We start from the raw sequence: 12787 nt of genomic DNA, 5'->3' as shown, positions 1-12787 counted from the left end.
AGCCCCTAGGGTTACCTAAGCGATTGACGCTAGCCAACGTAGCCCCTAGTCAAGAATCATAGACCTCAGCAGAACTTTACACTAAAACTCTATAACCAGTTGTTAAAAATGGTCAAGGAACTCTCTCAACCTACCGTCTATGCCAACACACAAGCCTTCCCCACAGACGGCGCCAATTGTAAGGACTCGATTCGTGACGAACCGTAGCGGTGTTGGGCTCGTACGTAAAAAGACCCAAACAATATCATTTGTAGAGCGTGGGTTTGAAAGGCTAGGCCTTGGTCACCAGGCGGTGGGTTTTCCGTGGTGTTCATACATGGTTAAGTTTTCTTCACCCCTGGAATCTTGCTCCTAGAGGTGGGCTGGGAGGCTCTGGTTTCTAGCCATTTTTCCCAGCCTCTTCTCTAGATTACTTACTTTTCCTTTTATACTAGCCTTCGTTCACTGTCCTTCGTCCACGTGTAGGGTCAACCTTTCCAGGACTGATAATTGTCCCATCAGACTATACCCAAAGTCGTTGGGGATGGTTGTAAAAGCCAAAAAATGCGGCTCTGTCAGGTGCAGAGTATTGAATGGCAGTAAGGGCAGCTTTCCCTTGATATTTGGGATTTTTCTTTCAATCTTAGTCCTATACCGTTTTTGTCCCTCTGTCCGATGGGATTGTGGGTTCTGCCGAGGACTGAACCGTCCTCGGCTGTATCCCAAGGCCATCTTGTGCTTCATATTATCGGGCTTGGGCCATAGCCCTCCTCGGCTTGGGCCTTTGGATTCTCCGCGGGTAAATGGGCCTGGCCCATAAATTACTTGGGCCCCACACAAAAAAAAAAAAAAAAAAAAAAAAACCTTAGAGGAAGCAGTATGTTTTTTTTTTAAGAGATACACTTACTTTATGATAAGAATGAATTAGAGTCCTGATTTTTTGAATTTGAGATATGAATGAATTAGAGTCTTGACTAATCTAATATTAATCTGCAGTTTTTTATTTCAGTTTTTTTAGAGATACACTTACTTTATGATAACAATGAATTAGAGATAAGTACAAATTAGAGTCCTTAATCTAATATTAATTTACCTACAATCTTACATGAAGCAATTTTTATTTTATGCTTACTATATAAATTTTTTTTTATTAATCTATATTTACCATCTTACATGAAGTAGACTCGAAGTAGTTTTTTATTTCTTTATTTTATTTTTAAAGAGATAAAGTATTTAATGATAAAGATGAATTAAAATTTTAGTAGTATAATATTCCTTTTTAGTTCTATAAAATCTAAAAATTTAAAAAAAATTTTGGAATTTGATGGAATCACATAGCGTAATCACACATATCCAAACCCAACTTATATTATATTATATTATATATAATATGATTTTTTACGTAATTTGAAGGTTTGGAGATTTATACAAGGTGGAAAGTGTGGCAATCAGTGGCATACATAATCATGCTCGGCCAGGGGGTTACTTGCAGTATCTAGTTTACTCTATCACTTCTCTCGGTTTACACAACACGCTCAAACTTTGCTTATTCTATCAGCCATTTGATATGCCTCCAATGACAGTTGGCAATCAAAAATAGCGAGTACAATTAAGATATGCCTCCAATGACAGTTGGCAATCAAAAATAGCGAGTACAATTAAAGAATTTAAAACCAGAGAGTGAAAATATTAAAGTTTTAATTTCCATCTCGAAATGAATGCGTCACGTCGGTTCCACAAAAATAAAAAAAGACTTGTCGGTTAATAATTAGCTTAATCGCGTCAGAAACGCGTAATACGATGCTAATTTATTTTATGCTATTAATGCATTGTTTGGAATCTGGATTCCTAACTTCTATATAAGACCTGTCATACTACTCTCATTTCATAAGTCATAACGCATATATTCATTGTTACATAAACTTGAGAAAAAACATTTCACAAACTTTTCATTTGGTTTATTCTTTTTCTGTGTATTGTAGTGATAATTATTTGATAGCGAAACAATTATGGCGGAGCACCAGCACAAGAGGAATGAGTATGAGACTACCACTACCACCCCTGGTGGTAACGAGGGAGCTGTGGAGAGCAAGGACCGAGGCTTGTTTGATTTCTTGGGGAAGAAAGAGGAGAAGAAGCCAAAAGAGGAGGTGATGGCGTCTGAGTTTGAGAAAGTTAGTGTGTCTGGAGGAGGAGGATCTCATTCTCATCCAAAGCCTGTAGATGAGTACTACAAGGAGGAGAAGGAGGAAGAGAAGAAACATGGTCTCTGGGGGAAGAAGGAAGAAGAGAAATTCACTGTTTCTGAATCTTATTCTCACCCAAAGCCTATAGAGGATTACTACAAGGAGGAGAGGAAGGAAGAAGAGAAGAAACATGATCTCTATCAGAAGAAGGAGGAGGAGAGAGTACCAGCGTATGAGTCTCATTCTCACCCAAAGCCTGCAGAGGATTACTACAAAGAGGAGAGGAAGGAAGAAGAAAAGAAACACGGTCTCTTCCATAATAAGGAAGAGGAGAAAGTCTCAGTGTATGAGTCTCATTCTCAACCAAAGCCTGTAGAGGCATACAAGGAGGAGAAGAAGGAAGAAGAGAAGAAACCTGGTCTCTTCGGCAAGCTACACCGATCTAACAGCAGCTCTAGCTCTGTAAGTATTTTATATATAATATCTATTTCAATATCTTCCATATTTTTAAATATTTTACACAGTTTTTGTTTTTAAAGTTTTGTTTTGATTGTTCAATGAATTTCCTTGTTTGTGTGTTACTGTTTATTATCTTCACCAATATATATATATATATATAGTATTTTTGGATTCCTGATAGTTGAGATTGTAAAACGTAGGACCTGAAAGTTGGAACCATTAGAAATAATGGATCTGTGTGTGTCATCGTAGTCGTAGACCTACATATTTTCCAAGGAAGAGTGGCCAGGCCATAAAGCCTTTGTCGTTGATTTTCATCATTTGCGTGTTGCATGATGCATCCCATGAATTAAGGACTCTCCCATGAATGACTGCGGGACTTTCGTCCCTTGCCAGCTTTTGTAAATAACTGGGACCCATAACGCCACGTGTAATAATTACAGCCTCGTACGGTCCTTAAATTTTTATAACCACAGATACCACCGCAATTTGTGACATTTTTATCTTGTTATTGTTGGCGTTGTCGCCTGTGAATAGTCAACTATTAATTTTACTTTTAACTTGTTGTTGAGGTAAATAGACTCATGTCAATTATTATTTTTAGAAATTTTGTCGTTAATTATAAATAGTCAATTTTGCTTTCACAAATTTAATTATAACTGATTCTCAAAAAAAAAATAATAATAATAATAATTATTATAACTTATTCAATAAGTTACAGAGAATGATGAACGGTCATTTTAACATTGACTTATTATATTATCTTTTACCCATATTCGCATCAGTTTGTCCGCATTTTTGAAAATGTGAGTCCATCAAAACCCTTTTTTCTAACCCTTTGGAATAATTTGTAATTGAACTTTGGATTGTTTGAAAATTGCAGTCTAGCGATGAGGAGGAAGGTGAAGGAGAAGAGAAGAAGAAGAAGAAAAGGGAGGAAAAGAAGGGACTGAAGGATAAAATCAAGGAGAAGATAGGTGGCGGAGACAAGGAAGAAGAGAAGAAGCTCGAAGAGAAGAAGTACGAAGAGAAGAAGCACGAGGAGAAGAAGCATGAGGACACCAGCATTCCAGTTGAGAGGTACGAAGAAGAGGTAGTAGTTCAGAAACTCCCAGAGGCACCATTGGCAGAGCCAGCTCAAGCTGAAGAAAAGAAGGGCCTCCTTGAAAAGATTAAGGAAAAACTTCCAGGCCAGCACAAGAAGCCTGAAGAGGTCCCTCCTTCGGTTGCAGAGTATACCACTTCTGAGCCACCTACTCATCATGAAGGAGATGTGAAGGAGAAGAAGGGCATTTTGGAGAAGATTAAGGAGAAGCTCCCTGGTTACCACCCAAAGACTGAAGAAGAGAAGGAGAAAGAGAAAGAGTCTGCTGCCCATTAAGAACAGCTCGTTGTTGTGTTTACAAGAATTAATGTTGATGCTTGTGTGGTTTGTTTGTTAATTTGATATGCTGTGTTTATTTTATTTTTTTTTTACATATAAAAAATACTTTGTATAAGTGCTTATATGTGAGTTTTGTAACAGAAAAAAAAAGAAAAGTTGTTATTTGCTTCTATTTTTTAATTAAAAAGTATTTGCGAGTAATATATTATATTTGTAATAATATTTATTGGACTGGTTTAGCTACAATGTTTTGTTTGTCACTTTGTATGCTTTGTGACAATGGTGGAAAGAGGGAGGGATAAAGAGAAAGAAGTTTTTAATTATTCGACGTTGATATAATTTCACTTTGTGTCTTGGTGTATTCACGAAGGTGCAAGTGATGATGATCTCTGACCCACTTTGAAAACCGACTTTATCTTGATGAATTATGAAAGCAAACCAAGAATGTGACCCAATTAGTTTGCTGATATGAAAAAGTGGCTAGCTATATTTTAAAGTTAGATAAGCTCATTTTATCACATCTGATGTGTCTCGTGTAAGACTTCCCTTCTGATGCCAAAAACTAATATTAAACTAAAGATATTGAATAATTGTTGAATTATTAACGTCTCCATTCCACCCCTTGCTTTTATTCTTTAATTTGTTGTTAGCAATCGATGTCAATGAGTTACATCAAGATATCTTATAGTGGACGACATATATAGACATTTAGTTTTATTGGAGAGAAAAGAGCTACTACTGATAAGGTGTTAGAAGTAGATTCTTGAGAAGTCACATTATGCTTATTGCTATGAACTTGGTATGAACCTATGAAGGAGGAATGTCACTTTAGGAAAAGGTTTAAGGTTTATCCGAGATTATTTTATTAATTTATTAATACAAAAATATATAAAATACATAAACAAAATTCAACAAACTTAACCAAAATAATATTTAAAGAGAATAAAATATAGAAGATTTTTTTGTAATTTATTACAAAAATTATAAAATATCTCTTATAAAGAAAAAGAAAAAAGAAAAAAAAAATCAACTAATCAAGTGATGGGAAAGGTGATAATAAAGAGCGGAAGAAATTCTTGGATGGTTATCAAAAAAGAGGGAGAGGCGTGACTTTTTAGGTAAAAAAATTTAAAATAGAAACCATTTCCATATTCCCAATATCAAATCCGGGTTCTTCTTTTTCTTTTTTAGAGTATTCTCATCAACATTTTCAAATACTAAAAATGCTATTTTTTAGCATCTAAATCTCAAAAGATCCTCTCTATCAAAACTGGTATATGCTATTGTGGGGCCCAATACTTCGTGGGTCAATCTCATTTATTCATTGGGGCCCAAGGTCCGAGTCAAGAAGAGTTATAGTCTAAGATCGTTAATACAAGTACAAAATAGTCTTGGAACACAGCCGATGACGATTCAATCCTCGGCATGTCCGAGATCTCACAAGAAGAAAGGGCAAAAATGGTATAGAAATTTGGGAAAAAATCTAAAATATCTGCGCCAATAGAAAAGGGTATGCTAAGTATAACGACCAGGGAAAGCTGCCCTTACTGCCATTCAATACTCTGCCATACTCTCCAGTTTTTACAACCACCCCCAACCACTCTGGGTATGGGCTGATGGGACAAGTATCAGTCTTGGAATGTCGATCCTACACGTGGACGAAGGATAAAAAAACACAGGCTAGTATAAAAGGAAAAATAAGTAATACAAAGAGGAGGCTGGGAAAAATAGCCAAAAACCAGAGCCTCCCAGCCCGCCTCCAGGAGAAAGACTCCTAGGGTGAAAACGACTTAATCATGTATGAATACCACAAAAAACCCACCGTTTGGTGACAAATGCCTAACCTTTCAAACCCACGCTCTACAAATGATATTGTTTGGGTCTTTTTACGTACGAACCCAACACTGTTACGGTTCGTTACGAATTGTGTCTTTACAATTGGCGCCGTCTGTGGGAAAGGCTTGTGTGTTGGCATAGACGGTAGGTCGAGACAGTTCCCTTATCATTTTTAGCAGCCAGTTATAGCGTTCTAGCATAGAGTTCCACTAGGGGCTATGATTCTTGACTAGGGGCTACGCTTTGTAGCGTCAATCGCATGGATGATTCTAGGGGCTTGGCCGAGGAGCCAATCCCCCTAAAGCCAACGCCTCATGCCAGAAGGAAAACTGAGTTTTGGACTCAAACCTATGGAAAGGTCAGCTACTTAATAAGAATTCTAAATTGCTCAATCCTCGGATCAAGTACCAGAGAAGTTTAAAGCTATGAAGGTTATTAGAAAGATGGTGAAACGCCTTCCTACTCGGCAACCTGTAGAGGCTGTTCATTCTTGGGTTATATGTCCTCGGATGACTACCTCCTACACCTCCCCGAACATTCAGTGGTCATCTCGGCCATTTTTGGGGTAAGTATTGTTTTCTCAGGTCGACATTATAGTGCCGAACAACTCTATTAAGTTCATAATAATATGTTTTCCTTAGCAAGGGTTTCGACCCTAAGTGTCATTTGTTCAAGTTGGCATTATTGTGCCGAACGTCTCTCATAAGTTCATAATAATATCTTTTATCTTGGTAAGGGATTTTGGCCCTAAGTATTTCTTTTCCAAGTTGGCATTACTGTGCCAAACAATTTTATTAAGTTCATTATAAACATTATTGTCTCAGTAAAGGTTTCTGCCCTAAGTACCATTTGTTCAAGTCGGCACTATCATACTAGATAATTCCAATAAGCACAGAGCAAGATCCTTTTACTAACTAGGATTTTGGCCCTAAGCATCATTTATAGTATAAAAACAAAAAAAGAAGTCCCAGGATAGTACATCTATTCACGGCACAACCCTTTCAAAAAAGAAGAAATAGGATATATGAAACAAAGTAAAGACGTCTTTTATTAATATGAAGATGTATTACAGCGTACAATGAAGGGTTTAAACAAGCCTACATAGAAAACAAGCTACAAAAACAATGAAAAAAAAAAACAACAACAACAATATGACAAATAAACAGTCAGATGTCTTTTTAAACCCGTCTCCAAAATCCTTCTAAACTCTGCCCCAGTAGCGTCCATATTGAGAGGAGGACCTTCTTCAGAAGAAGAGGGAGGAGATGAAGAGAGAGAAGGAGGAGAAGAAGAGGGAGGAAATGAAGAGAAAGAAGGAGGAGAAGAAAAGGAAGAAGGAAAAGTACCAGGATGGATCTGGTGGTGGAAAGAAGAAGAAAGAGAGGCAAAAGGATGCACCAGTGAACGAAGAGAGGAAGAAGCAGGGGCACTTAGTCCCTGCGTCAGTCCTGACTCCTAACACGCTGGTGCCATGTTAGCTATGCTCATGAGAGAGCGGCTGGTACTGATAATGGGAGACCCCAGCTCAGTCGCGCCTAAAGTTTGACGTGACGAGCCCCTACTTCAGATTTTGGCTGAAAGGAGGGTAAGAAGGATCTTGAGTCTCCGTCATCCTTGCCCTGACCGAGCCATTTTTAGCTTCATAAGAACATGCTATTTCTGTGAAGGGTATGGTTCCTTCATTACTTACTCCTATTTCGAACGAATTACAAGTTAAAGTATAACTAGCGGGTAAAGTAAACTCTGGAGGAGGCTAAGGGTTTCAGATTTCAGAGGGATTAAAAGGGTTTCTGTACAGGAGAAATAACCTCTTACTTTCCTTCTTATATGAAGGGTAGAACGGAAGGTATTTAATCCGTCCAGATTTCCAATAAAATCGGTAAACGAAAATGTACTCGTTCCACTTCCCCACATCGTCAACAAACCGTCGAATTTAAATAGTCTCATAAATGGAAGTCATTAAAGGCGCGTTTTGGATAACCAAAAGGCAGGAACGCGTTGTGAATGAATTCAGAGGAATGTCTCGTAGACCGGTACATTTCTTGGGCAGATAAAGAAACGCCAACATTAATAAAAGGCTGAGTTAAACGAGCCGTAATAAAGGCTTGGTATTACCAAAACCCTCCTCTCCAACCAAGAGGTCGGACATTAAGGTTTTGAGGGGCTATTATGGGGCCCAATACTTCGTGGGCCAATCCCATTTATTAGTTGGGGCCCAAGGCCCGAGCCGAGAAGGGTTATAGCCCAAGATCGTTAATACAAGTACAAAATTGCCTTGGGACACAGCCGAGGACGATTCAGTCCTCGGCATGTCCGAGATCTCACAAGAAGAAAGGGCAAAAATGGTATAGAAACAACTTGAGAAAAAATCTAAAATATCTGCGCTAATAGAAAAGGGTATGCTGGAAAGTATAACGATCAGGGAAAGCTGCCCTTACTGCCATTCAATACTCTGCACCTGACAGAGCCATACTCTCCAGCTTTTACAACCACCCCCAACCACTCTGGGTATGGGCTGATGGGACAAGTATCAGTCTTAGAATGTTGATCCTACACGTGGATGGAGGATAAAAAAACACAGGCTAGTATAAAAGGAAAAATAAGTAATCCAGAGAGGAGGCTGGGAAAAATGGCCAAAAACCAGAGCCTCCCAGCCCGCCTCCAGGAGAAAGACTCTTAGGGCGAAAACGACTTAATCATGTATGAATACCACGAAAAACCCACCGTTTGGTGACCAAGGCCTAGCCTTTCAAACCCACACTCTACAAATGATATTGTTTGGGCCTTTTTACGTACGAACCCAACACTGTTACGGTTCGTTACGAATCGTGTCCTTACAGCTATAAAATTTACAATCTTGCTCCTGATATATGCTATAAAATTTACAATTTTGCTATAGTGAGAGTGCACTATAGCTGTATTGTAAAATAAAAAATGATTTTTTTACCTGTTTCCGGTGACAACTACCACTCTCTTATGAATGGGAATCTGGGAGGTTGAATGAAACCAACCACAGATCACGAGTCTTGGTTCTTTGTCCTGTACTCTTTTCGGGCATTGGACTCCTTTTTAGTTATTCAAGGCTACGTTCGTTTCCTTTAAAGCCAAACTCAAACCGCGGCTAGTCTAGGAGCTCCTTATCTATAAAGGTTTGAATCTCTCTTCCTTGTGTTCAATTCCACCTTCGAAGATGAAGTAAGTCAAGTTCTGTAAGTGAAAGTGCTTTCGGTAAGCGGCAGAGGGAACAAAGAATTCCTTGTTCAGTCTTTTCTGTGAAAAAAGGCTGCTAGGCTCCTTTCTTTCTCATAGGGGGGGATCCAACCCTTATCGATACCCCTCGCTAGGACATTTTTATTCACCCAACTGCTCTTTCTCATTTCCCATTTTCTTTCCTCTCTCACTTCTTTCATCTTTGTTCTCTCTTCTCTCTCCATGGTTCATGGTCTGTTGTGCTCATCGCCAATCTCTGCTCGTCGTCGGTCTCTGCTCGCCGTCGATCTCTCTACTCTTAGTCACTCGATCTCTCTACTCTTCGTCTGCAACGTCACTAGCACATTGCTGATCTCTCTACTCTCAGTCACTCGATCTCTCTACTTTTTGGCCGCAATATCGCCAAGTCGCCGCAGCCTTCGATTCGCCCTCCCACTCACCCTCACCAATTCATATCTATGATTATCTCTCTCTCATGCCTTGGGCTCCGATTTGCAAGTTGTGGGTTTGTACAAGGGTTCCAATTTGGGAATATTTTGGTGAGTTTGTGATTTGGTTTTGGATGGTGGGTTTGTGATTTGGTTTTGGATGGGTATGGATTGTGGTGGGCCGGTGGTGGTGGGTTTGTTGGTGGCGGCAATGGTGGAGGTTTTTTTTTTTTCTTTTTTTTTTAGCTGTGGTTGGTGGTGGTGAGTGGATGTGGTGGTTGTGGGTGGATGTGGAGGTTTCTTTTTGCTGTGATTTTTTTTTCCTTTTTTTGTTAGTGGTGGTTGTGGTATGGGTGGTGGGTTTTTGGCGGGTGGTTGGTTTTGTGGTGACTGTTGGTAGTGTGGCGTCGGTGGTGCTGTGAGAAAGAGAGAGACAGAGGAGAGGGGAAAAATAAAAAAATTGTTGAAAAATAATAAATAAACAATATTTAAATGAAATGGTAAAAAAAAAAAAAATAGAAGTTTTGATATAGGTTCTATTGTAAAGTGGTGTGTTATATGTTATAAAATTGAGTTTTGAGATGGTAAATGCTAAATTTTTTAGAATTGTTGATAGGAATGATCTTACTTTGTTTACTCTGCCAATTCTTTATCAGTTTCCTTCTCTATTTCTCTGTTACTTTGTTCTCTCTATCACTCTTGCCCCTCTCTCTCTCGGTCTTTCATCTCCAAACAAGTAGATCGATCCTTCAAAGTTCAAACGGTCAGATCAAGTGATGGTGGACAAACGAGGTCAAGATTGAGATTTTTTAGCAAAATTTTGTGGGAAGAAAATCGGAACAACCGTGCACGGTTCAACAAACCGTACGGTTAGATTAGGGTTCAGAAGGTTTGCTACAAAAGAGAGAATTCCGGTTTTTTATGCTTAAAAAACCATAATGGTGACCAGTTTTTGGCTAATCCGGTCCGACCGTATGGTCCGATCCGGTCCGGTTTTAATAACCTTGGTTAAGCAAAGTTATCGGTAATAATAGCCAGTTGTGCTACTCCTCTCGGTGGTTTATGACCACACAATAAGTAGCTATGTTGGCTTTATAAATGTAACAAGCCTTTTGATAATTTTCTTGTAATAATATAGTTTCCTAAAATGATTTTTGATTGGTAAACTGCTTTGTTATTTTTGGACCAATTATATATGCTAAGTACATGGTGTATGTGTCCTCAAAAAAAAAAAAAAAAAAAGAAGAAGTTACATGGTATGTATTCCATAAATTTGTTAGTATTGTTATTCGTAAATGATTTTTTTTCTAAGTAAAATTGTAAAGGTTTGTGAATTCCGAAAAACTTAATTGGTAAAGTTTTTGATAGTTGAATAAGAGTTTTGAAGTCCAATCATCGTCTATACCAAAAACCGATTGATGTCTTAATTTAATGATAAAAAACTAGCATTAAGAGTTGATACCATAGATTGAGACTCTTTAAAAAATAAAAAATTGTAAAGGCTTAAAAGCTTAAAGTTTCACTAAAATAAAAATTATATCATACCACGTGAATAAAACTTTTTAAAAAAACATTATATATAAATACAACATAAGTGCTCAATATGAAATTCAATTTTTTTTTTAATTATATAAAATTTATAGATCTTTCACCTACTAAATAATATATGACTTACATAAACAAAATTTATGACATTAAAAACCTAAAAAGAAATTGAATTAATAATTTTAGTTTAGTTATATTTTACATAATATAAAATATTTTGCTCACATTTTTTAAGCAAAATAGCAAAAGCTTATACATAACTACATATGAGTCTTTGTCTATTCATTTGTGATATGAGTTTATATAATATTATCTTGGTCCTACGGTGGACCCCAAAGGAAATTTTTTTGCTCTGTCCCTTAACCATAGTAGCTTTGTGTGGGCTTGGCTATGGATAGATTGATGAAGTAGCGTTTGCCCATTATGTATCGATCGGCATGAAGATAGGATTTGGACTACTAGAATGTATCGATCGGCATGTTGCCCATTATGTGGGAATTGCGATTTTGGGCTATGGCTTGCTTTGCTAAGTGTGGAGGGTTTGCATATGAGTGGTGATGATATTGCGGATGTTGTGTGGGTTGTGTTAGGCTAAACTTAGAGGTAGGTACAGGCCAAGCCTTCTACATAGTGGTGCATGGATCAAGTTCGTGTTGGACATTAATTTGCTCGGCCTATTAAGTATGTATACATAGTTTATGTAGCTCGGTGGCATTGTCTATTTTCTTTATGATAAGAATTAAGATTTGAATCTCTCTTTCCTCATTATTGCAATTATCAAATCACTGGTAATATGATTTTTTTTTTTTTTTTTGGAAATACCATGAAGTATTGTGTTATAAAAAGTATTAAGTATGCTCTTAATGTTTGCTTAAATTATTAATTTAATAAAAAGCCATTCAATAGTTTTATACTAAAGAATTGTTAGTTTAACTTAGACCCTATATTACACAAGTAAGCTTTGTTGATTTGCAGTTGAACATCTTCCTTCATCTCTTGCTCTTGTTCTTAATCCAAGTATTTAAGTGGTTGAATCAAAAGGTCAAACCATATTTATGCTGATACTCGACCCATAAAAGTATTAGGTTCTCTTATACAGTACAATGATGCAATATTCTCTCATCTCACATTCATCATGGACCACATCATAGATTAATTAGTGAGTTCTATTATTATGAGACGAGGAGTATCTCATCACTGTTCTGTTAGAGTATGGAATAATAAGATGTAGATACTTGAAGTCTCTCAAACACTCTGGCCTAAATATAACGTGAGGTCATGTAGAAACCTAAAGACTTTGGTTGTTTGTGACTTTGTAGGATCTAGTCGGCGGTTAAAGTCACATAATTCCCATTGTAATTGACAAGAGCACACCTTTGTCCATCTCACATACGGAGAAATCCAAGAAGCGATGATCTAGTGCCAACTCAAACCTTACAAATACACAAAACAATATAAGATCCTCTTTTTCTTCTCTTAAGGTCCAAAACTTGAAAAGAATCTAGCCACTAAATCCTAAGAAACATAAGTGTCAAAAAGTTCCCTGAGGTTCAAACCTAGCGGCTTTATATATCTTTGAGCTAAACAAATATTTTGATAAAATATAAGGATAAGCATTAAGCAAAAATGCATCAACACCTACATCGTGTATCACTTGTGATTGTAATCAGTATTATCTGTGGTGTGCTTAGAGCCACTAATGGGGATTACTTGATAGGTGTAGGTAGCTTTGACGTGACTGGTCCTGCTGCTGGGGTGAA

General features: G+C 37.5%; 1 protein-coding gene across 1 annotated transcript; it reads left to right on the top strand.

Annotated features, from left to right (window-relative positions):
• Positions 1-1841: 1841 nt before the first annotated feature.
• On the top strand, positions 1842-4252 carry LOC115974601 (dehydrin COR47-like). Its single transcript, XM_031095020.1, has 2 exons — positions 1842-2627; positions 3508-4252. The coding sequence occupies exons 1-2, from the start codon at positions 1989-1991 to the stop codon at positions 4003-4005; spliced, it is 1137 nt and encodes a 378-aa protein (XP_030950880.1). The 5' UTR covers positions 1842-1988; the 3' UTR covers positions 4006-4252.
• The last annotated feature ends 8535 nt before the right edge of the window (positions 4253-12787 follow it).

This window comes from Quercus lobata, chromosome 2 (assembly GCF_001633185.2).
Source record: "Quercus lobata isolate SW786 chromosome 2, ValleyOak3.0 Primary Assembly, whole genome shotgun sequence".
Classification (NCBI taxonomy): domain Eukaryota; kingdom Viridiplantae; phylum Streptophyta; class Magnoliopsida; order Fagales; family Fagaceae; genus Quercus; species Quercus lobata.
The sequence above is the reverse complement of the archived record's forward strand: the minus strand, read 5'-3'. Positions and strand labels throughout refer to the sequence as shown.